Source organism: Drosophila nasuta, chromosome 2L (genome assembly GCF_023558535.2).
Source record: "Drosophila nasuta strain 15112-1781.00 chromosome 2L, ASM2355853v1, whole genome shotgun sequence".
NCBI lineage: Eukaryota > Metazoa > Arthropoda > Insecta > Diptera > Drosophilidae > Drosophila > Drosophila nasuta.
This window is the reverse complement of record NC_083455.1, coordinates 26998018-27024809: the sequence shown is the minus strand read 5'-3', so window position 1 is coordinate 27024809 and position 26792 is coordinate 26998018. Positions and strand designations below refer to the sequence as shown.

Sequence of the window (26792 nt, the reverse complement as noted above, 5' to 3'; positions counted from 1 at the left end):
ATTGAATTTAAGCTTATTTTAAATTAGTAATAACTTTACATTTAAACACCTTAACTTTGACTCCTTCGAGTCAGACATAATCTTACCTTACCTTAAAGTCTCGTAAGTCTCTCTTTTGAAGCTCACCTCAGTCGCATAATTGTGCTTAGCAGCATAATCATTTATTCATGCAGTCATTCAACGAGTATTCAGTCAGTCAAGCAGCCACAAAAAAATGGCCACAAGTTGTGCAAATGAATTTCAACAACTTTTTGAGTTGAACATTTCCTTGCAATTTCGGCTTTGGGGGCTGTATTTCCTTTAGTTTTTCCTGCATTTTCCATTTGTTTTGTTGTTTGTTTGATGCTTTTTTTTCTGTTTTTGTGTAGTTTTACCATGCAAATATTTGTAAATCAGGCGGAAACAAAATTACAAGCAACTTCCTGGTCGCCAAACCATAAAAAAGTGTTATCCAGTGGCGTCGATTAGATTAGAAAAGGGGATCATATGAAATATATTCAATTTGCATGCTCTAATTTCGCTCCTTTGTATGCAAATCATTCACTCAATTTGTAACCCTTTTTCCCACCGATTTTTCCCCGCTTTCCCTGGACGTTGCACAACAACATTCAACATGAATCGTTGAGGCGTGCGTCGCAATGACCGTTTGGTATTTCTCTGCCCCTTTAATGTGCCGCATTGAAATGTGCAAGCTGAATGCTGAAACCCAAAGCTGAAGCTGAAACTGAAGGCATGTGGCAAGTTTTAGGGGGCGCGGCAAAGGGAAACACATTGAGTTTTTCCTTCGTTTTGCTCCTTGCTTATTTGTTTGTTGTGGTTGCTGCGGCTCTCGGCTCTCGGTTTGTATGCAGAATGTTCTCCCTGTTTATGCTTTCAACTTTTAGCAGGTGTTTGAACTTGGAGCTATTTACACTCTCTCGCCTCATCAGAAATGCTGCTGGTTGCTGTTCGTCAATAGGTTTGAAGAGCTCAACGATTCGTTTAATTTATGCAGGTCGAATGTATTTAGAAAGTTTACAAACTCAAGTTACTCTTTAGTGTAGATTATTGAAAATTTCATTTCAATCAACTATTTTGAATCTTTGGTTTTAATTAGTTTTTACCAACGGATATTTTCTCATTTTCAAATTTAAACGTCACTCAAAAGCTGCTTGCTATGACATTGCGCATGTCCTGCCTAAACTCAAGGTTCGTGTTATTGCTAAGCCAAGAATTGTTGCACCCTGCGCTGTGATAGCGCCCTCTGTGGATTAGTAATCACATCGTTTAGATATTTAGTATAGAAGCTGCTTAATAGATGGCGCCACTTGCAGTACGAAAAAAAATACATTTTAATGTGGCTACATACTGTTGTGTGAATTCTTGGTAGGACTAACACTAATTGTTGTTCTTTTGCTGTTAGTAACTGTTGCCACAATTAAGGTGAGCAGTAAGCTACGTAATTATGCGGTTAGAGTTCAAATGAAAACCGTAATAAACAACACTAGAAATACTTAAAACACTCAACGAATAAAAGATACTCTATATGCCATATTCATGCTTTAAATAAAACTTTGCTTTAACTTACCATAACTTTGCCCGATAAAATGCTTCCTATTCAGTTGCTTAATGAAACCCGAAATATGTTTTGTGCACATCCGTAAAATCCTCGCTTCGTTTTTTTGTTGCAGACTCCTAACAAGTTAATCATACCCTGTGAAAGGGTATGACAATGCTGGGTTTACATTTCGGTTAACTTGTCTGGCCCATATCATTCTGAGCATGTGTGTGTGTGTGAGTGTGTGTACTTAAAGTTTTGATTATTTTAAGCTGGACACGTGGCGCAACGTGAGAAGAAGCGAAAACAAAAAAGAGAAAGTCACACACAAAGGAAACAGAGATGAGGTTGAACTTTAAAGTGGAATATGGTGTTAGGAATTTGTAGCACGTTATGGATTCGACACGACACACGCAACACACACACACACACACACACACACAATTGTATTAGAAACTTTATCGCATGCAATTCACACACGCACACGCACGCAAAAAAACACAATTGAAAATGCATTTTTAAGAGTGCAACAGTGCGGCAAGTTTGCTTCTCTAATTCGGTTATTCTTTTGCGGTATTTCTTTGTGCATTCCAAAAGAAGTCGGAAAACTTTTTGGCCTTGGCCTAGCAATGCGATTCGTTTGAAGAACTTGTTTCCTCTACACAAAACACACTTCAATTTGCTGTGGCAGCGCTTTTAAGTCGTTGTCCAACACTGGCTCTCATTCATGTCACTAAAAACAGTTTTTAAATCAATAACTCACACCGCTGTTGCACTTATCGGGGCACAATCGCAGCTAAACGTGTTTGGGTTCATTAGAGGCGTTTTTATTACGCATACGCCGCATGTGACGCGCGGAAAAAGGAAGCTTTTAACGCTAGGCGAGATCGTATCAAACACTCCCATTAGATGCCATTAAATGTTTCCAAATGCAAGAGTATGTTTGTTTGTCTGATTTAAAACTGGCGTGTCAATGCATCCTTCGACTTTTATTATTAGGACAACGATAACGATTACGATTACGATTACGATTACGATTACGATTACATCCAATTCCCCAGCGTAATAAAACAAGGCGCTTCGATAAGATTGTCTGAGCATATGGATTGTGTTTTCTCTCTATGCGAGGGTCAACGTTCGTCTCAGACATTCAGACAGACAGACGGATTTTGGGTCTCTGCCCCCGAACAGAAAATTATCTCTTAAATCTGCTCAGTCGATAACTCAAGTTGAGAGTTCTTCTGTTGCGGCCGCATTGTCATTATTTAATTATGCAAAACGAAACCACAAAAAAAAAAACAGCCGCATTAAAATTATGTTCCGAATCTGTTTTTTCCACTTTGCTTTTCATTCTTTTCTATGCTTTTCTTTTCTTTTCGTTCTCTTTTCTTTTGTCTTGTTCACTAAAGACAAAAGCGCTGGCCAAAAGACGCATTTAAAAAGTCAAGAATGGCACACAAAAATAAACTAATGCAGCACAGCACAGTGAAAACATGTTTGAAAATTTGACAAAGATTTAAATAAATCATTTAGTTATCTTGCTGATTTTAGAACCATAAATCAGTGCTTAAAGTGGAAGTAAGTTTGAATTTAGTTGAAAAATAAGCTATAAATATATTTTTCTTTTAATTGGCTATAAAATAAATTGATAAGTTGTTAGAAGAGTTAGTTGTTTATTGAGTAGTTAAACTTAATGAAAATTTATTCGCATTTTGCAAAAATCAAGTTTTGCTTTCTCTTTGAGATTTGAATGCTAGAATTTTTGCAATTGTTATTTATTTTTATTCAACATTTTGCAATAATGATGATTTGTGTGCTTAGAAAATAAATGTGTTATTTGTTGAAACTTAAATAAAATGCAACTGAAATTGTTGTTAGAACTTGTAGAGTAAATAATCATTTTTTATAATGCTTCTTTCGAAAGCTTTTAAAATTTATATTGTTTGCTGAAATTTTAGTCAAATGAAATTGAGAATTATTACATATTTGCTTTCTCGTTAAGATTAAAACTGTGAATGCTAGAATTTATTGTATTACGTTTTGGAATATGTGTTATATTTTGGCAGGCGGTATATTTTGGAAGTAGTACTGTATCAATATACCTAAAATAGCATTTGGTATATTATGAGGTACATCAATTTGGTATATTTTATTATTTTATTTGTCATCGTGTGGTATATTTTGAAATTATTACTTTATCAATATACCTAAAATAGGCTTTGGTATATTTATGGTATTTTTTGAGGTATATCAATTTGGTATATTTTTTGCACTATTCACTGAATTTACATTCACTGAATGTTCTGCTGTATCAGTATACCTAAAATAGCCTCTGGTATATTTTTGGTATTTTATGGTATATTAATTTAGTATATTTTTTGCACTTTTCACTGAGTTTACATTCACTGAATGAAGTGCTGTATCAGTATACCTAAAATAGCCATTGGTATATTTGTAGTATTTTTATAGTATATTCATTTGGTATATTTTAAAATTACGCACACTCGACTGTAGATTTCTTACTTGTTATTATCTGATGCTGCAGTTTAAACAGTTTATTTATAAACGTTATGCATTAAGGAAGTTTATTCCTTTTTCTATTGGTTTTCTGGTTAGTTAAGCTATTCATCCACTATTTATTACTATTTTTTAATCTGCGAATAATGCAGTTCATTCAACGCCGGTAATTAGCCGCGCAATCCGCTCTCGACCACTGTAAACTGGTCTAAAGCAGCAGCTAACTCGACAGCCAGCCAAGTTAGCCAAGTCAGCCAGCCAGCTGGCATTTAAGTGCCCTTGGTCAATGGTTAGAAGGGGGAAGGGGGAGGGATAACAGGAGCTGAAGTAGCGGCACATAATCAAGTGGGTTTCTTCACTCTTCAAAGCTGTATGTGTGTGTGTTGGTGAGGAATAGGGATGGATGCTGCTTGAACAGGCAGCGCACTAAATCGGATTACCCTGGAATTATCCTTGTTGGCATTTATTTTGGCTTCGCCCCGCGCACACAAACACAGAAGCAGACGCAGACAGAGATAGAGAGAGAGAGAGAGAGAGAGAGAGAGAGAGAGAGAGAGAGAGAGAGAGAGAGAGAGAGAGACAGCGTCTGGACGGCAACTTGTTTGCCAATGTTGCACAGACATTGAGGCATTGTCCTGGCTCGATGTTGACCTCGTCCTTGGACTTGCAACAATGCGAATACAAATGAAAATGAAACTGAAAATGGAAATGGAAATACAAATAAAAGTAATGTCCTGCTTCCGTTTGCTTTTCAAACTTTTTTTGTGCGCTTGTTTTGACAGTTTTTTTGCCTAACTTTGTTTTTTGTTTTACTTTTTTACATTCTCATTTTTATTTGACATTTTATTTAGGCATAATGAGCCTTAGCCTCAGTCTCAATTTCTGTTTGAGGCATTGCGTGTGGCATTGTCATTTGGCCCGCGAGGCGCATTTTGGTTGTGAGTGTGCGAGTACTTTTGGCTGCCACTGTTGTGGCGCTCTCACGTAAATCTATTAACACCTCACGTTTGGCTTCAGCGTGCTGGATAAGCCGGCCGCAAAAAGGTGTCGAAGTGTGCGGTAAATGAAGCATTTGGCCCAAGTAGCACGTATCCCCAGTTGTTGTTGTATCGCTGCCACATGCCACTTGCCACATGCCGCATGCCACAATCCGCCATCCGCTATCCGACAGCGCACTGTCCGCTGCTTCTTCCTTCTTCTCAGCCACATCAAAAGGCAATTGCTTCGCCTCCAGTGGTGCGTACCTCAAACACAACGCACAACGCACAGTGGGTCGATGCTCCTCTTGGGGTTTTGTTGGGTGGCGTTGGTTGGCGGTTAAGTTTCACTACTAATTTACATAGAGTTTCTCGCGCCGAAAACCTACGTGACCATGCAAATCAAGAGGTCCGCAGGTTAACTGCGCCTCTTAAGCCCTTTAAGCTGCCAACGCTGTCAAATGATACTGGCACTTGGTGGATTAATCTGCGTGTTAAAGCACAGATTAAAATAGCACTTGAGCGTATGTAAATTAACTTCATTTGCAATTATACTTTATTCACTTTTAAAGCTTGCGATTAAGCTGGCAGGCAAACTTTCAGTTAAGCACATTAAAGCACTAATTAAAGTGCTAGTTAAACGTATGTAAATTGACTTCAATTGCATGTAGACTCTATTCGATGTTATAGCTGGGATTAATCTGGAGAGCACTAAAACACTTATTAAAGAGTCACTTAAGTTTAGTTAAAAGAGCTACAATTGCATTGAACTTTGGTTAATGATATGATCACTTTGTTGTTCAGATTCTTAAAGCTCTTTAAAGCTCTTTAAAGCTCTTTATTTTAAAGTAAATGTAATAAGTATTTATTAAAGTGTCAGTTAAACGTTTCTAAATTAGCAGCAATTGCTTTGCTTTTGAAGTTGCGATTAATCTGACTTAAAGATCCTTAAGCTTTAAAATGAAGCAAATGTAAGAAGTATTTATGAAAGTGCCAGTTAAGCGATTGTATATTAGCAAGAATTGCAATAAAGTTTGGTCTTAAGCTTGCGATTAATCTGGCATAAAGCTTTGTATTGAAGCTTCGCATTGTTGAAGAATTACATTTCATTTGTAACAGCAAAATAATATTAAAATGCTTCCCTCGACTTTTGCGTTTAAGCTTAAAAATAATATGATGTATATATGTGGTTGGGCACTTTGCGGAAAGTTCATTAAAGCACATCAAAAAGCTCTTTTAAGTTTGTGTGTTAAATAACTTCAGTTGCAATAAACTTAAGCTTGGGATTACTATGGTTAATTACTTAAGCATTTTTCTGTTAGTTCCTAGAAGCACATTCAAGCTTCTGGATGTTCGAAATGTATGAAAATGATTGCCAGCAAAAGCACATTATTTTTGTATTGGCTGACAAATGAAAGCATCCATTTATTAAAATTATTCTTAGCTTTTCTTTCCTTATGCATTTATTCACTTTGTTAGCTCCTGTCATTGGGTTATCCGACTGCTCGATTGACTGCTGAAAAGATGCCACTGTGCTGAGATGCGTTTAAATTAAACAGAGTTTGGTTTTACAGAGGGTTTTACATTCACCTTTAGGGCTTAGCGTTGTTGCTGCTGCTCTTGTCTGGGAAACAGTTTAAGATTGATTAAGACGTATCTATTGTCGAACACGTAAATGCTCGAGCACGTAACGACGCTGAGATGCCAAGCAACTGAATTCCTTTCGAAGGAGGTTTGAGTTTCACCTTTTTCCCATTCACATGCATTTGCGTGAATGAGTTTCAATGTGTGTGTGTTGAGTTCGTGATGAAATCACATCCATAAACGTTAATCGCTCATTTTTATGAAGTGTAATAAATTTCAGGTTACACGTTTCCTCATCGCAATTTAACGGCTAAAAGTCGACTTATGTATTCAGGTTAAAAACGAAGAGAAGAAGAACGAAGTAAAAGTCGAGTCCGAGTTTGTGTTTTGAGTTTCTCTAAAAATAGCTTTATTCATACATATATATCTCGTGTATATGTATATATGTATATATATATTTGATTGGTACCCCAAGTTGTTGTATTTTAGTTTAATATTTTCTATCGAGTTTCGAGTTTTCAGTTGTTTTCAGAGTTTTTTTTTTAGTTGCAAATAACATGAACAAACATTTAATGATGTTTTATATGAATATCATATAACAATCACGTTTAGTAGTATTATTATTATTATTAATTATACGAATGTTTGCATTTATAGTATTTTTGTATGTGGTAAATATATATAATTAAACAATCTTTATTCCTTTTTTTTCTGTTTTTTGTTACTGTGCTAGGGATATACATATCTATACACGTACGATTATATTTCTTTATTTATTTATTCAAGTAATTTGCAATGAACTTTCTATCAATTTCTCTATAAATATAATCCATATAAATATTTACTTTTGGTGTTTCTTCGACTTAATACTAAATAAATGACAAGTGTTTGTTATTATTGTGTCTAAAATCTTTTCAATTCTATTGTTGACTCGCTCTTCAAACTGATTTGATTATCTCGTTTAAATATTTTGTAAAAGTACAAAGCGAAAAAAAAAGAATGTTTACTGTGCTGTCATTTGATTAATATTTAATTATTTAAACCAGAATGAATGCGAGGTTTCATTTAGTAGTCGAGTTTCTATTGAATTTCGCTGGTTGTAATCATTGAACAAAAGCGCATATTTAAAATGTTATTATTATTTTGTTAAATTTGCAAACGCAAAGTGAAATTCTTATAAATAATTAAATATTTATTTTGGCCCTCGTAATGAATAAATTGATTCATTTGCTTTTTGCTACAGAAATAAATAGAAATATGCATTGGAGTGTGGCAAATTGTTTAAATTACGAATTAAATTCATTAAATTTGCAATGACTAAAAGTGCGTTGTGTGTGTGTTTTGTGTTTTTAATTGTCGTGCTTTTGGAATATATATAATATATATCTATTTGATTGTTTTATATATTTAATTATTTTATTATTGGAAATGTTCTACTATTTAAGGATTTAAAACGTAACGGACTCGAATGTAATTCAATTTAGATTTATTTCATTCACTGCTTTTACGATTATTTTTATTGGTCACATGTTGCTCGTTTTTTTTCTTTAGGTACTGCGCACAGTTCAACTTTCGTTTGTTGTTGTTTTTGTCTTTCAAATAAACTAACAGAAACCTAAGGACATCGTAGATACATTTATCGTTACATGTTTGTGTTTTTGTGTTTTTGTGTGTGTGAGTTAACAACAGTTTGTATTATTGCTTTTTGTTTTAACACATGCCCAAGGCAGGCTTTTAACTTAATTACCATGCTTACCCTCCCCTCGTTTATTTCCCCTCTTTCCCCAGCTTAATGTTAACTCAATGGTAATGTGCTTTTTTGACTCTAGTTATCATAGTTCTTAACATTTGCTCTATACTATTAGTAGACACATTTTTTTGAAGAAGTCTTTGCATAATCGATAATCGAAATGTGAAGACTTTGAACTGATTATTTCACCCAGAATTGAGATTAAGTATTGTATCATGCAGCATAACTAACTTTGATTATTTTCATTATACACAACTTGCCTAAACATAGATACTATATATAATATATATAAATTAGTTTGTGTCTAGACCTTTGACCTTTGATTCCGAGTATTTTACAATGCTAATTGAGTTGTTCATTCTGCTTAGGCTCTAAAATTTCTCGTTTATTTTAGTTATTTAGTAGGCTTAACTTAAACACTAGTAATTGATATAAGTAGTGTGTGTGTGAGGGAGAGAGATTAAACAATTTCGGCCTCGTCTCAGAGATAATTAGGCCTGGAGACACAGCAGAGCAGACTCATGTTCTTGCATATGTAATTCTGTCGCCTCTTTGCCTGCCAAGGTCCATTCGTGTCCAGCGCAGCATTTCGCTCTGTAATCAAAACATAAAAAAAAGGTAGGCGGAGAGTGAAAAGTTTGATTAATGAATGAATGAATGAATGGCAGAGGCCAAAGCATGGAAATGTGAATACATAAACACTAATAGCTCTCTCTTTGTGTGTGCACATTTCTTTTTATACCCGCTACCCATAGGGTAGAAGGGTATTATAACTTTGTGCCGACAGGAAATGTATGTAACAGGTAGAAGGAGGCATCTCTGACCCTATAAAGTATATGTATTCTTGATCAGCTGAGGCGATCTAGCCATGTCCGTCTGTCCGTATGAACACCTAGATCTCAGAGACTATAAGAGATAGAGCTATAATTTTTTTTCGACAGCATTTGTTGTGTTTGCACGCAGATCAAGTTTGTTTCAAATTTTTGCCACGCCTCCTTCCGCCCACCCAAATAAAAAAATAATCGAATAACAAGTGTAATTTTAAAGCTAGAATTACAAATTTTGGTATATACAATAATAACTATACTAGTTATGATTCCTGAAAATTTCATGTAAATATTGTGGAAGTTATAAAAGAAATACTTTTGTATGGGCAAAAACGTCTACTTACTAGGGCTCTTAGTTGCTTTGGCTGACAATCTGGTATATTGTGCCGTCTATGGTATATTTTGAATGCGGCACTATATCGATATACCAAATATACCATTCAGCATATTTTTAGTATTTTTGTAGTATATTTGGTATATTTTAGGAATAATGTCCCAAAATATATTTTTAGTATTTTTTTGGTATATTTTGAGAATAATACCGCAAAATATATTGTTTTTATTCAAAATGGGTAGCGGGTATCTCACAGTCGAGTACACTCGACTGTAGCTTTCTTACTTGTTTTTTTTCGGGGCTATGCTTTTGTATGCTTTTTGCACCATTTTTGTGTGCTTGCACTCGACTGAGCGACTGAGGCTGGACCTTGGCTAAATATCAGAGTGCATGCAAATGCGACTCTGAATTTGAATATGTGTGTGTGTGTGCAACGAGTGCGCATGAACTCACCCAAATATGCCTCATGCTGTGGCATGTACTCCTGCATCTCCGATAACAGCATGGCAATATCCTGCGAGTCCTTTGTTATGCTGCATAATTCCTCCTCATTGAAGTCCGGCGTTATTTGCTTGCACAGCAATATCTGGCTTATAACATTGCCCAAATTCGACGGCCCCGCTCGATTCTCTGCAATAATAAGTAGTTGGGAAAGGCATAAATATAAATTTCAAGAGCAGCTTCAACTGCAATTGCAATTGGTCATAAAATTAGAGAGGCCAACAAAAGCTGAACTCCTCTTTGGCTGCTGCATAAATAAATTCATAATATTCCAAAGAGCAGCCGCGACAAACATTCGCATAAATAAATATAAATATATAAACAACGAGTGCGCGATTATTTATATTTATTCGACTCATTTTAATGCCAACAATTTTTCTGCTCTTTTTTCCTCGCTTCTCTCTCCTTTTTGCTTCATTAGCTTTTGTGTTTTTTGTTGTTTTTTTTGCTGTGTTGTTGTGTCGCAAATACACAACATTTTGCTTTGCAACGCGCTTTGATGTTTGCTTGACTAACTGACTAGCTGAATAACCCAACAACACAACTGACACAACAGACAGAAACACAGAATTTGCTGTTAAATTAAGCTCGCAAAACGTTTGCTTTTGGTATTATTTCGGGAATTGGCTTTAAAATGACGATGTGGGAATGACACTTGCTTAAAGAGGAGTCGAAATGATGCAAGCTAAAGATAAACTTGCTATAAAGTAAGAAATTTAGCTCTGAATTTAAATTTATAATATTAGTTTATAGATTATATCACTCAAATTTAAAGCTTAATAGAAATTATTGAAGCTAAGGTTGAATTTTCTATTAAGTGAGAAATTTAGATTTGAATTTGAGTCTATAATATATAATATTGTGGTTTATTAATTTTGCACTTTTTTGCTTTTATTACAAATCAGTAGCGATTATCTCACAGTCAAGCACATTCGACTGTAGCTATTTAACTTGTTTTATTTTTAAATTAATGAAGCTTTAATCGAAGAACATAAATCATTTGTTAGATTTCAATATTCCATTTATCATGTACTTGTATTAATACATTTAAAATCAAAACACATAAATCATATGTGAAATTCTACAATTCACTTTTTTTTTTACATTCATGTTTTTGTATGCTAAATTTTCCATAAATTTTTACATTTGTGTAATTCCAAACTAAAGTCATTTCATGTAAATTAGTCTGACTTTGCCAATGATATATGATGAAAAATGTTGATTCACTTCCTGACATGCCAAATGCTATCAGGAGAAATCATGAAAATTTGCCCGAAACTTCGAACATACATTTCGGGGATCATCATCAATCATTGTTGTGGCAGCAACAACAGCAACAACTACAACTGCAACAACAATAATTGCTCGCTGCAACATCTAATAAAAACACTGACGAGTTTTATGCATCGACGGCCAGCAATTTATTTGATCGCTGCAACGTGTCGTATGCGCAATGCAAATAAATACAATATATACGCAAAATATTTGCCAGAGTTGCGATTTTTGATTTATGTATTCTGAGGGCAACCTTTTTTCGCCTACGCTGCACATTTTAAAGCCACTTTTATTGCAAGTTTCCCCAGCTCGAAAGCCAATTTCAGTTGTTGGGCCGCTTTTCTCTGCAGTTTTTATGGCATTTTCATTTTTGGGTGCCATGCAAATGCATTTGGGTAACATAAATTGTATGCGGCAATAAAAAACCACTGCGGCAACTTTCCTCTTCCATCCTCTGGCTTGAAGCATTGTAAATATTTGCATTTCGCTTGGCCTGTTGACAGCATCGGATGTGGTCAGGGGGAGGCTGAGTGGTAATTAAAAAATTAATGGTCAGCAATTGACGTTTTGACATTTTTGAACTGCATTTGGTATGCGAAACAGGCAACAACGCATCGCATCGCAATCAGTCAGAGTTGGGTTGATTTTAAGGGGAGTCAAGGCAATCAAAGGTCTGATGCAGTCGAGCGGAATGCAAACAATGGCTAAGCATTTGCACTGATGATGTTGCCCTGCACTTGAACAAACAAACACACACACACACATACACACATAGGCAGCACTTACCGTAATAGCCAGACATATCCATTGGCACCACTTGGATGAGGCGATAACTTTTCACAAGCTCCCGGAGAAACAACTGGGCCATGTAGAAGAGCAGCACCAAGTGCGGATTGTCCGTGAGAATGCCATCGGCCATGGCACTGAAACGAAAATAAATCCAAAGGCAAAGGTGAATTCGTAAACTTTTCTCTATCTCTCTCTTTCTCTTCCTACTTTTTTGTGGCACACCGAATTGCATGCGGATATTGAGAAATGAAATTTATATGAATTTTATGACATTCGTTTTTGGTTTTTTCTTTTTATACCCATTACACATAAGTTAAAAGGGTATTATTGTGACAGGCAGGAAGATACATATCCGATTAGCATTAACAGCTGAGGCGATATAGTTATGTCCGTCTGTCTTTCCATATTTTCGTCCGCTTTAGTTGACAATCTGGTATATTTTGTACTCTATTGTATATATTGAATATAATAGTACATATATAAGTAAACCATATACATATGTATGATAATCTGATATATTTTGTACTATTAAATGTATGTGTATATATTGAATGTAATAGAATATAAATATACCAAGTATAACCTTTAGTATATTTTGAGTATTATTTGGTATATTAATGTGATACATTTTAAGATTAATACTGTAATGTTTTACTTTATATTTGCAGTATTTTTGTATATTCATTCGGTATATTTGAACAATAATACTCAAATTGTATGTTTTGGGTCTTTGGTATATTTGTAGTATTTTTAGTATATTTACTTGGTTCACTTTAAAAATAATACTTCAATTTATTAATTTAATACTTTGGTGTATTTGCAGTATTTGTTCGGTATATTAATTTGGTATATTCTTAGTATTTTTAGTATATTCACTTGGTTCATTTTAAGAATAATACTGTAATTTATCAATTTAAGTCTTTGGTATATTTGCAGTATTTGTTCGGTATATTAATTTGGTATATTTTTAGAATAATACTAAAATGTGTTGCTTTTATTGAAAATGTGTAGCGGGTATCTTATAGTCAAGCAAATTTGACTGGCGCTTTCTTCCTTTTTTTGGGTCTTGTGTGTCGACAAGACCAATTCATTGAAGCAAGTTTTAAGGCCATTGTCGACAGCTAAATCCGAAATATTATGCTGGCACACAAACAAACAAGGCAATTGATTTAAGTGTAGCTCTTATTTGCCTAGATGTCGATTTCTATAATCTGACAGAATATGAAAATAAACATGCGGGTCTATCTGACAGAAATATTTGTTTATTACAATAGAAATTGGCAATTCTATTAAAGTTGGCTTTAATTTGTAAAATCCCATAAAATATGTTATTCAATTCCGAGTCAAGTCAATCATATTAAAATTGTGCTTTGCTTAATTTCAAATTGAATTTCATTTAAAGCATATTAAAATCCTTGATTATGTGCATTTGAAATGGGCTTAAAACCTCGTTCACGTTCCACGTAGTATATTCATTTTAATTTCATGAAAATAATCGTTACAAATCGTTTTATTTGCTACTCAAAACGCAATTAAATCGCAGCATCAGCCTCAGTCTCTGAATACCATATTCCTGGTGAAATTTCTGCTCAAATGCTCATAATTCAAGAAATGTTGAGAATTTACAGCTGCTGTGTAAATTGGCGCTTAGTTGGAATTCACAGCATTAATTTTGCGAACTGTGACACAGAAAAAGCGAGAGAGAGAGAGAGAGAGTGAGAGTGAAAGAGAGCAGCAGCAGCAATTATGAATCGGAGCAAGCTCTTGGCCATCAGACATGAATTTATAGCATATAAATTGCCATAAATGTATTTACAGCTAGCATGAGAATATAAATTCAATTTGTAAAATTGCTTTTGCTTTTGCTCTAGCATTCGCATTCGAGTCTCGGAATCGTAGAGAAATCTACCAACAAGACTTGGAAACTTGTCATTAATTCGTACTTTATCTTCTTATTATTTGCAGCTCCTTATTATGCCTACTGAGAATGAGAAATATATTCGCCAGCCAAATTACCCAAAAGGGGCGGTGCCACGCCTCTCTTGCAACCACGTTGAATATGGTAAGTGTTGCCGTGTCTAAGCTTCAGACCTCATTTGTTGCCCCTGCTCCAAAAGTCTACGCCCCATTTTTACCATTAAAGCAAATAAATTGCAAATTAATCTTGCCTTAGGTGTCCGTGTTCATCTCTGAGAATGTGTGTGTGTTGGTGTGTGTCTGTAGCTACTTAAAGCGATTTGGATTTGGGTTCGTTGCTCAAGCGAAAGTTGATTCAAGGCACAGTCTAGGATCATAGCAAAATTGTTCTTGTCTAACCTTCATATGTTTGCCACATGTGACACATGGAAGCAGCATAATTATGTGAATGGGGAGGAGTATCTACATTTAATAAATTGCGTGCCAAGTTAATTATTTTGCTGAACGGCAGGTAGAAAGCTGCTGCTGCTGCTGCTCTAGCTAACTAATCAATCTTTTGAAAGACAATCGCCAGAAGTTTGTCAAGTAATCCTTAATTAATAAAGCCAACGTATGCTTTATAGAGTAGAGTTTGTAAACTGACCATAAAACCCAGAATTTTAGTTGCTGCTGTACCACACACTAATAAAAGCCATAATTTGAAGCTATTTAATGTGCTTAAAATATGATTAAATTAATGCACAGCAATTTATTTATTCTCAAGCTGCAAGTCGTTTCCTTTTGCGGAAGCACAACACGCATCATTTTTTAATGCTTTTTCTTGTCCTTGTCTCCTGCTCTCTATTCTATCTACTCGACTCATTGCTGTGCACATTAATGCGGGTCATTTTCACCAACAGCTACAAAATCGCAATAATAAGTTTTCAAAAAAGCCAAGCAAGCAGACGACAAAGCATCGACTAGTAAATACTCTATCTGTGTTAGTTTTCTACTCCAACTTTATTTGTATTCGCTTCTCTTTTGGACACATATCTATGCACAAAATGTAGTTTACTTTCTGATAAAGCATAAACTTTTTAATGGCTTTGTAGGTCGCATTGTTATACCCTTTATGGGCAGGGTATATAAACGAGCTAAATCTGCAAAGCATCAGTGGTGAGCGAGTCCCGAAAATGGCCAAAGACCATCTCTGCTCTCTGGTAGAGTGAAATGGCAAAAGGGCAAATAGAAGTAGAAGAAGTTGAGGAGAGAGAGTGTGGAGAAGCATTGTCAGCAGCTGCTGTTGATTACAGTTTGGACGTTACTTTCATTTATTGCAAATAACAGTGAAATATTTTTTATTGTACTCTGGCTGGTCTAGCGCCCAAACTCAAATGGGATTTTCCTACATTTTTTCGTTCGTCTTTTGGGTTTGCCCCAAAAACGCCAAAGAAAATGGCAAAAACGTAAACGAAAATTCCAACGAAAATTGCACAATTATGCGTTGAGTGGATAAGGAGAACCGCAGAGAGGAAGGTAAAACCACCAAGAAGGGAATAAAGAACAGAACACATAGAAAAAAAAAAAGAGATTCATAAACTGCGTTTAACGTGCGATGTTGGTGTCGATGTCTCAATGCGATGATGTCTCTCATCTGACAAATCGAAGTTATTAACTGCAGCTGCGATGGGGTCCGGCTGTAAAACTCCAGCCCAAACTTCTGTTGCTGTTGTTTTATGGCTGTCATAAAAGTGTAACATAGAGTATCCTAGACTACGTGACGACCTCACCCACTAATGGCCACCTCAAGGTTCCAACGTATCAAGTATCGAACAAAGCGATGGCAATAATTTTGAATATTATAATTCAAAAGAAAATAAGTAAGAAAGGTATGGTTGAGTGTGATCGACTGTTAGCTACCCGCTATCCATTTTTAATGTAAGGCAAACTGTGCGGTATTAATTTTAAAATATACTAAAATTTATATACCGCAAAATACAAAAAATATCAAAGCCATATTTTTTGGTATATTGATAAAACTGCCAAATTAATAATTTAAAATAGACCAAATTAATATACTACAAAAATACTAAAAATATACCAAATGTTTTATTTGATATATTGGTAAAAATACCGAATTTATATTTTAAAATATACCGAATTAATATGCCTCAAAAATACTAAAAATGTGCCGAGTGCTATGTTTAGTATATTGGTAAAAATACCGAAATGATATTTTAAAATATACCAAATGAATATAACCCAGAACTACTAAAAATATACCAAATAATATATTTGGTATATTGGTGTAGTACTACAGAATATACCATGGAGTGCAAAATATACTAGATTGTCTAGCACAAAGTTGTTATACCCTTCTACTCTGTGCGTACCAGGTACAATAAGTTGAGGAATAGTATTATTTACAGGGCAAGTGCAAACAGACGTGAAACGTGTTTTTGGCATCGATAAAGTCAACACATGATTGACTTTTGTGTTGCTTCGCTGTTTGCACTGCAGTTTACAGTTGTCAAGGATAAGAAGGAAGCTCGAGCAATATGACGGCTGATGCTCTGACATTATTTGTGTAGGAAATGCGTTCGAGGCAAACACAACTGCTGCTGTTGCTGTTTGCTTCGAGGCATACTGATGACTAACTTGCTGTCAAAACAGATGCCAGAGACAACACACACACACATACACACACAGGCACACACAGAGACGCACATTATGCGCAGATAAAACAAAGACAGAGGCTGAGACTGAGATAGAGAGACAGTCAACGACAGTAATTTAGCAACAACTCGAGCTACACATAACTGCAAGACAAACAGACAATGCAGAACTGAACAGAACAGAACAGAACATAACAACAGCGAGCCAGACAAATACAACATGTGAAATGAGCTCTGAACGCTCGACAACAAGTAGAACAGCAACTGGAACACGTATACGCCTCGTTGAACGCCTCCCTCGATCTCTCTCGCATTCGCTCGTATGTTTCTCTTACGGCCCAGCAAACAAACATGCAAACAACTATCAGTCACTTAAGGCAGTTGGACAAAGTGCTTTCCCCCCCTCCCCCCTCGATGTAAGGTGGAAGGGGGAATTGCGGAAGAAGTTAGCTGGAATCGTTGCCATATCTTCTGCGTCAAGGTAACTACCAAGTGTGTGCAGCCTGAGTGGAGGTGAAAGCAAACTTGCTGCATACTTTTCAGCGCACAGCGAGTCCGCTGGCTGCGTAACTTTGTTTGGCTGCCAGCGAGAACTAAAAGATGTAGTGTACAAAGCTTAAACTAACTAGTGAACAATTGGTAATTTATTGTCGTGTTCGAGGAAATGGAAACTCAGCAGTGCATTAATTAAAGTTTTAGTTCAGCACCTGAATCAACAGCCATTGAAGTGCAGTAGAAGTTTGTAGAACATAATTTTCTGATAATCGAATGTAACAGAAATTGGAATTAGAATTTTTGAAAGTCATTAGATTTCATTTGTAATATGTTGAATATAGAATTTTAGACTTTAGTATACATATTTTCATTGGGAAAGTTTTCATTAAGGATTCAAATTATCTTAAAGTATTTCTGCATATGCACTTGACAACATGAATTCATTAGTTTCAAACTTGAATTCCTAGTTTTCATTATCTTCAACTAAAATTCAACTCGAGTGCTTAAAGTGTTTTTCTGTTCGTCATAAGAGTATGACAGCTTCCTCATTGTGCTGCCACAGAATGCTCTAGTTACTTATATTTCTTATGTGTTTTCTTTCATTTTCGTTTTCGTTTTCATTTTTGTTTTTGTTTTCGTTTGTTTTTGTGACTTTGACTGGCTCACATGGCGTGGCATGTGTTTACAAAACATAAAAACAACGACGCAACACTGTCAGAAAGTTTCGTCTGTGTCATTGTCAAGTTGTGCTCAAAGTTTTGCCAACACATATTCTCTTTCTCTGTCTATCGCTTCGTCTCTGTCTTTCTTTTTTTTTGCGCTTTTGCTTTATTGAACTTTTACTTTCAATTTAACTTTCTGGCCTGGCGCTTTGATCCAGGCTGCTAATTTAATGCCGTCACTCATACGCCCCGTGGGCCACACTGAATAACTCGATAAGCAGCTGCCGTTTGCCTCTGCTGCCCTCTGTCGCCCGAGTCTTTTGGCTCATTTGTGCCAAAAAATTAATTGAAATCTCTTGTGTCAGTTTAACAGTTGCTCTCTCTACTCGTTACTCTCCTTGGCTCAGAGCCAATCATCAATTTTAACTGCCGAAAGTTGATTTTTTATTGTCAGTTCTTTTGCATGCAATGAGAACAACAACAACAAGAACAACAGCAACGTAAACAAATAAATGCTGATGCGAATGTTCATCTCGTTATATGCGGATTGACATTTCTGCTGTGCTGGAATGACATTTAAAGCGTCTGCTCGATAATAAATCACATTGTCATATGCCACACAGAGCGTGCTCTTCCTCAAAACATGCGCCAAGACACTCACTCTTCTTTCCCTCTCTCTCTCAGTCTCTGTCTCTCTCTTGTGCTAGCTGTCTCTATCTCTCTCACAATTGTCAGCATGTTCTATTGCTTTTGCGACTGAAATTACAAATAAATACAGCTAAAGACATTGATTTGAAAAGCACTTGACTGCCAGATACGCTCTACTTGGCTCTGAGACTAATTCAAGAACAATTTTAAGGCTGAAAACTGATGAAATTTAAAGAAAAAGTAGAGTAAATTTGTATGGAAAAGTATTCTAAATTTAACAAAATATAATAGCTTTAATTTCAACTTTCTGATATGAAAAGTATCTAAGAATGTAGATGAAAATTGTATCTGAATATATACAGATTGCTTTTATATAGAATGTGTATTTAAAAGTTACCAAGAGACATCGCTCTAAACTCTTTTCTTTCCACTTAAAACATAGACATTACTTTAATAAAGAAGCAGCATTCGACATTTAAGAGAGCACAGCACTTTAATCTCAATATTCTGTTTCAAATAGTATCTTAAAACATACAGATTGCCTTTAGAGAACTTTTAGCTCTGTTTTTTCTGAAACATATAGAACCTAAAGGTACAGATTACTTTTATAAATGAGCATTCAAAATGCATGTAAAGGCAGCGCTTTCATCTCATCTTTCTGTTGCAAAATAGTATTTTAAAGTATACAAATTGCTTTAATAGGAAATGAGTATTTAAAAGTTAAGAAAACACAACGCTTTAAGCTCTTTTCTTTCTGTTACAAATAGTATCATTAAAATGTCATACCCTTTGAAGCATTTTCCTCGGCGATGCTGAGGATATAAAAATGCTTTATTGTATATCAAATTTCGCTCAAGTTGTTTGTTAAAAAGTTGTGTTTTTTCTCTCCTTCTTTTCTTGTTTTTGTTGGTGTCGAAGGCGTCGTCAGTGTTTTGTTTTTTTTTTTTCTTGTTGAGTGTGTCAGAGTCGAGGGCGTGTGCTAATGGCGCATGTGTGACAGCCACATGGGGATTCATTTTGCAACATTTTATGCTTCAACAACAGAGTATAAATCAATAACTTGAAGTCGCTTATCAGACGGCGAGTCAAACTGGAAGACAGACAGCTTTGGCTTTGGCTTTCAGTTTGCCAAAAAGTTTTCAGTTCTTGCAGCTGGGACACTGCTTTCATCTTGGATAATTCCACACACATAAATCCCCAATGATTTAAGTGCAAATATTGCAGCTTTGCAAATTAAAATTTAGTCTAATTATGCAGGTCATATATATGTATTATTGATTTGCAAACTTTCTCGCGCAGCTTTCGCATTTCCCACGTCAGTTCAGTGAAAACAAAAAACTACTCCATAAGTTAAATTGAAGGAAATTGCATGTGTTTTGTTGTGCCCGCAGCTTGTTGTAAACAAAATGTTATTAACTTTTCACTCTTGTGTTCCTGGCCCCGGGCAACTGTCAAAAAAGCCAAACCCAAGCCCAAGCTGAAGCCAAAAAACCCGAATTCGAAAGCTGCAAACTGTAACCGAAACAGCATCCTTCACCCAAGCCAGTCAAAACACATGCTGCTAAATTATGCAGCATTTGAAATTGAATTCCAAAACCAGCACTAACTCATTTCACAAAACCAGCTACAACTTGAGTAGCAGAAGAACCCTCCAATTCGAGTTGGAGTCAGAGAGAAAGAGAATGAGAATGAGAGAGAGAGAGAGCGGGAATACAGCAACGACAAATTGTTATTTATGTTATCCTTTTTTACCCGCACTCGCTCTCATACCTTTGCTGTGGGTTGTCCCTCTTGTAAATTTGACTGCAATTAAATTTGCATACATTTCCATAAAATGTATGACTTTAAAAGCATTTTCTGTTTGCCAGAAATTAATGCACGACTTGAAGATATGCTTGTATTGAAACTTGCAGAATAATGAGTTGCTAACTCGTGGTTATCATTATCGATATTAAAGAGAAGTCTATAAATATAATATATGAATGAGATTAATCAGTTAAACATCAATTGCAAATCAATGAAGGAAAACGAGAACTAAATACACTATTAAATAATTTCAAGTTGCATCTAACAAGTTTGTACTTCAATCATTGGACAGCTGCGAACATTGAAATAGCAGTACTGCGCTTAAATTAGTACTTTCTAATTTAAAACGTGTAGGTAGTAAGCACTGCTATTTCAAAGTTCATAGCTCGCATTATGCTTAATCAGATTGAAAAGTCTATTTAAGTCTATAATGTGTTTTCTAATTCTAATTAAAATGTTTAGTAATTCTGTTACTATTCTTTCGCTTTCGAAATTTTAAATTTTACTCTGTACATTATTCCCTTCTTATCTACAATTATGAATCGAGGGTATTTAAGCCGTAAAATGTCACACACATGTTGATGTTTATGTTTATGTTAATGCGATGCGTGTTACTCTAGTATCTCTCTCACTCTGTTTAAAGGGGGAATGAGTTTGGGTTTCACAAATGGATTGAAATGGGCTGGCATTTCCGTTTTCCTTTTTTTTGCCTTTCGCTTTGACGCTCTTACCTCTTGACCTGTGGCATGAGTATCTGGGCCGTATGCTTGAATGCCTCAACGCAGGTGCGTCGCAATTTGCGAATCTTCTCGCGCAGCTCCGGACAGTCCTTGGCCTGGCCAACGTGTATCAGCATATCGCGAAAGAGCGCCACATGGCTGTTGATCTCCACGATGAGCTGCAAGTGTAAAGTGCAAGGGAAAATGTGTTCAGTGTTCAGCTTTTATCTCAAGTTTGCTTAATTTATGCGCATCAACATCGCCATCGCCATCGAATAGACAATTTTAATGCTGAAATTCATACTTAATTTATGCCAAGCACTCTATTGCCCCATACAAATTACACATTATACATTTTAATTTATGCACAACGACGAGTCCATGTGCGAGTTGTATCTCAGCTCCAAGCACACAAAAAAGGGCCACAGGCTGAACAACATTCACGTTTCTAGCCTATTTTCTATGTTCGAGTTCGTTCTCGTTCTCCATGTTGTTGTTGCTGTTGCTGCCTTTTTACGGCTCATTTGGCCAGCTTTGGGGCGGCGGCAGCAAATGAATCGAGCAATCGAGCCTAATTTTCTCTGCCTGTGGCCAAATCGGACTCATAAAAATAAAAGTGGCCAACAATGCAAAGTCATAAAAACGAAAGGATAAAGCTTCATTTGGTTTATGCACCAAACAAACAAAAACAAGGCAAAAGGAAGAAGGAAGGAAGAGTATTTAAACTCGAAGTGGAAGTCAACATTAATAATTGACAAATAACAAAGCTACAGTTGAGTAGGCTCGACTGTGAGATACTCGCTACCCATTTTTAATGAAAGCAAGAAAGTGTGATATTAATTAATAATTAATATTAATTAATTAAAATACTAAAGCATACCAAAAGATGCATTTGGTGTTATTTATTTAGTACTGAATTCACAATATACCATAGCGTGGTGTTAATTTTAAAAATATACCGAATTGATATACCACAAATATACTACAAATACACCAAAGGTTACATTTGGTATATTTATATAGTAGTAAATTCACAATATACCACAGTGTAGTGTTAATTTTAAAAATATACCGTATTGATATACCACAAATATACTAAAAATCTACCACAGGTTACATTTGATATATTTATATAGAACTGAATTCACAATATACCACAGTGTGGTGTTAATTTTAAAATATACCAAAGTCTACATTTCGTATATTAACATATTACTACATTGAAAATATACTATAGAGAGCAAAATATACCAGATTGTTAGTCAAAGCAACCTACTTCTGTTATACACATTTCCTGAGGCCACAATGTTATAATACCCTATAGGTAGCGGAAAAAGGAAGAGTATTTAAATTGGAACTGTAAGTCAATATTAATAATTGACAAGATATCGTGGGCAATAATTCATCACAATGTGAATGAGAATAACGACTTTTGTTGTTCGATATAACAGTTCAATTCGACGAACTAAATATGAGAGATCAAAGTCTCTGGCTCCCTTGGCTAATCTATTGCAATGTAACATTGTAATTCTTGTGTGATTATAAATACATTTTGCCATCTCCCCGACGACATATTAATCAAATGCTTAAAGCGAGAAGAGCATTTCATCATAAGCGATACGAAAATAGACAACAATTTTCGTATTACATTTGTGTTTACTTTTGGCCTGTTTCCCCTGCAGCAATTCATTTTGTTGTTGCGAGTATTTTTAGCCAAACAAGAGATTAATTTCGCAAATATATATCCCACATATAAATCGAGGTGGGACACGCCCACTTACGAGTACCAGCAACGAAGCAGCTTTTAAATATTTATGACTGAGTCGCTCGCTGACTCGTCCCCTTGTGCACTTCATTTAAAACGCGGCGTATGCGTAATTTTAATAATCCTCCAACGGCTGACGCGACCGCCGTTGGCGAATGCAAAGTGAATTTTGTGGCTTGACTCAATTTAAGCTGACAGCTGCGCGGTTGTGTGTGTGTGCGGCAGCAAGAGAGAGGGGATTTTGGTATGAAATATATGCATGATTAGTCATATTGACAATAGACCGACAAGGAAGGCAACAACGAAGTAAAAGAGAAAGAGAGAGATAGAAAGAGAGAGAAGGCTGCACAGGCAGCGGCACTTAAGCAAATTGCTTATTAAAAGTACCAACTTCTAGAGCGAAATGTTCTAGGCCCAAAAACTTTTGCCGACTAGATAAAACATGAAACGACGAAGCGAAGGGGAGGTGGCTGTTGGGGGCGTGGCAACGCCATTGCTTTGTAGTCAATCAATGGCAAAGTTTTGCCTTCTACTGAGGGCATCAGCTGCTGCCATGAGGTAGAGACTGTGTGCTGCGAAACTGCTGTTGCTGCTGCTGCTGTGCAACATTTTATTGGTTCGCTTTTTGGGCGTTCCCCTTCAATGTTGACATTTGGCAAAGCCCGAGCTCTAATTGCCAAAAGCTGCCTTATTGAAGTATTTTCAGAGCTACCAACTAATGCCACATATGAACAAGTCGAAAAGCTGCAGGCAGCAAGAAGAGGATGAGGGTCGCCAGGGGAGATACTCTGTAAAAGGGGATGTTGAATGAGGTGTTACGATTGCTTATTGAAAATATATAGAAATTCGAATATAAAGCTGGAATTGTACTAAATGTAGTGCAGAACTAAAAAGCCCAAAAAGTCTAATACACAAATTTCACATTCTATTTCTTTGTTCAAAGAATCAAGTTCTAAGAAATATAAATTGGAAACATAAATGAATGATTTATTCAATATAATATCATATATAAATGAATTGCATTTCCATATTATATTTCTTAGATCTTGCCACTTTAATGCATTCTTCTCTTCTAAAAGAATAAAAACCATTTATTAATTTAAGCCTTTCAACTTAATTGTTTAGTTGGAAAATTAGTCAAATATTTGAATTAGAAAATATAAATAGAAAATTAAAGTTATGTTACTTCTTCAAGGTTTATTATAAAAATTATAACAAGCTAGAAAGAAGAGAAACACTGCGGTATTATTCTTGAAATATATAAAATATACCACTAAAATATTAAAATATATCGTTGGAAATATTTGGTATATTGATATAATACTAAATGTAAGAAATATCAAATTTTCCTCTATTGCTCTTCAACGATTCGTAAAAAAACCCAACAGTATCTCACAGTACAACATCATCATTGATGGTTATCCTTGCTAAGCAGTCGGTCAGCTTGTTGTTTGACATTTTTTTTATGGGTGCAGGGTATTAAAACAAAGCAGGGACTAACCCAGAAAGACACATACACACACACACAAAGGCCACACACGCATAAATTTTATATGTAGCTTAAATCTCAGCAGAGGCAAGGACACATACACACACACACAGCGACACAGAGACACGCACAAACACGGAAGCATGCAACACACATGCAAATCCCCAATGTAAACGGCAGCGAGAATGCGAGTAACTCGCATAAAAAGGGACTGCACAGAGCCGCAGCTCAGAGCCACTAAAAGAGCACAGCGCTAAGCCAAAAGACAAGCTGGACAGCAAAACAGAGCGACAGACAGAGAGGGGGAGGGAGGGAGGGGAAGAGCGAACGTGAGAGGAAGATGAAGTAAAGCCTCGAGCACATTTCCAAAATTACCTGACTGCCAGACCGAGCATTCATTTAGAGGTCCAACGAGTTAGCTGTAGCTCATAAAGCTCGGCACAAAGCTGGCCAACGAAAAAAAAGAAACTGAGCACAGCAAATTCAATTCTCTAAGCGCTCGCTGTCCAATTCAGCATGCAGCATGATGTACAGTGGCCGCAAATAGTTTTGGTACACAACGCATATTTCTGCTAATGGAAGCGGCAGCTAAGAAAAAAGATTTACGTGCTGCAGCAGAAGCAGAAACAGAAGCAGAAGCTTGCATATTCATGTGGCACAATGTTTTATTATTCTATTCGTGCAACATCTAGAGCAACAAGAACAACAACAACAAAAACATCGACAAGTTCTTGAGCATTTGTGGGCAACAGTTGAGGCGGAAAATTGAAAAACAGCTGCCGGCGCTTGTCCCTCTTTTTAGAGATTTCTATGCAAACAGAACAGCAGCCATAAGAAAATGGAAGGGAAAATGGAAAAGCTGCATGCGTGTGGCGTGGCCAAAAAGAAAACTCACTCTGCTTAAAGTGCAAATCAGCAAATACATGGCGAAAGGCGCAAGGGGAAAACGACGAGGGAACGAACAAAAACTGAATCTAGACAAAGTGAAAGCGGAAATTAAAATTGCAATACAAAGGACAACGCGTTACAAGACGAAGACAGACACACACACAAGAGAGAGAGGACAGAAGAGGAGCGAGATAGAGAGAGAGAGAGAGAGGGACTGCATTGCATTTGTAATGAAGTGAATGTGTGGGAGGCGAAAGCAAAGAGCGATTGTGGCGGCTGGCTGTGGCAAGTGCTTTGCTTGCTTGCTTGCTGGCTTGCATTCACAATGCTTCTTTCTTGCACGCCTATTTTATCCCTTAGGGCCAAAAGGAACACTACAAAACACAACGAACTGCGACGCCTACAAAATATATAGCAAGTGAGTGAGCCTGACAACGTTTTTCTACTCAGACACAATGCAGCACACGCAGCACGTTCTCAAAAACAATTCCGACTTGAATTCACAAAGCAAAAAGCAGAAAGTAATTACGCATTAAGAGGCGGAAAAGCTGTAGGAATTTTAGACAATATTTTGCACTATTTTGTGTCTTTTTGTGAATTAAATATTACTCGAAATAGTTTTAATAGTATTCGAAAGAAAAATAAGATATTTTCCAATAAAACTCTCAATATTTAATGTGTTCTACATAACAGAATATTATATTGCTTACGTGAGCGTAAATTTATAAAAGTTGTCCACCGTTTTCGACTATTTTCGCTATTTTTCTCAATTTCTCTAGTGCGAACCGGTTCACAAACTGGTTCAGAGCTTTAATTAGATAGTGTGAACCGTCAGGTTCAAAGCATTCTTTTTAAATATGATGTGGAAAATCTGGTCGTTTAATCTATCGTCATCCGCTACTCGTTATATCGAAATTTCTCTAGTGTGAACCGGTTTACAAGCTAGTTCCAAGCTTCAATTAGATAGTGTGAACTGTCAGGTTCAAAACATTCACTTTAAATATGTTGTAGGAAGTCTAGTCTTCTAATCTATTAATTTAAAAGAATTAAGTCATGACTATTTCTCAATTTCTATACTGTGAACCGGTTCACAAACTGGTTCAGCGGCATAAATTTTAAATTAAATGAATTGCAATTCATTAAACTATCATTTCCTACACCATAATCTCTGTGCTTAAGAAAAGCTTTATCCACTTGTTGAAATCTTGTGGAAATCGTTTCTTGAGGCACTCAACACTGAGTGTCTTGCTGCTTTTAGTGGCGGCAACACGTGGCGCTGTCCAACTGTAATCTGTGAGCTGTTGGCAAATGTTGTGCAAGGCTGCTACATAAACAATGGGCGGCACTTGAAGGACATCGGAGAGACTGTCAAGCAGCTGATAAAAGTTGCTACTAATGCGCTTTTCACATCTGTTGATATCGCACACAGAAACACACAATCGTACTTTGTTCAGTTGTCAGAGTGAAAGCAAAGTGAAAACGCATTAGCCAAGAACTGTAGTTCAACTGTGGCATAATTACAATCGAACAGCCAGGAAATGACCAACTAGCCAGCTGACTAGCCAACTGTCTATAGAAGCGACCTTCGGCTTCGGATAAAGGTTCTTAGAGGTGCTTATAGTGCCGACCCAACTAGCCAACGAAGCAGTCAACAGTTT

General features: G+C 36.1%; 1 protein-coding gene and 1 long non-coding RNA gene across 4 annotated transcripts in view; one reads left to right on the top strand and one right to left on the bottom strand.

Moving 5' to 3' along the window:
* The window catches only part of LOC132783773 (uncharacterized), a 98082-nt gene that overhangs the window by 13646 nt on the left and 57644 nt on the right, over window positions 1-26792 (top strand). For all 3 annotated transcript variants that reach the window (XR_009632188.1, XR_009632189.1, XR_009632187.1), the window contains exon 2: window positions 14057-14153. This is a non-coding gene — a long non-coding RNA (uncharacterized LOC132783773). The remainder of the gene's footprint in view (window positions 1-14056; window positions 14154-26792) is intronic.
* LOC132783771 (uncharacterized) overlaps window positions 7003-26792 on the bottom strand; it is a 34361-nt gene continuing 14571 nt past the window's right edge. The window contains exons 3-6 of the mRNA XM_060789131.1: window positions 21005-21171; window positions 12089-12225; window positions 9980-10156; window positions 7003-8959 (exon numbers count right to left, since the gene is read on the bottom strand). Coding sequence (XP_060645114.1) covers window positions 8847-8959; window positions 9980-10156; window positions 12089-12225; window positions 21005-21171 — 594 coding nt within the window. The 3' untranslated portion in view covers window positions 7003-8846. The remainder of the gene's footprint in view (window positions 8960-9979; window positions 10157-12088; window positions 12226-21004; window positions 21172-26792) is intronic.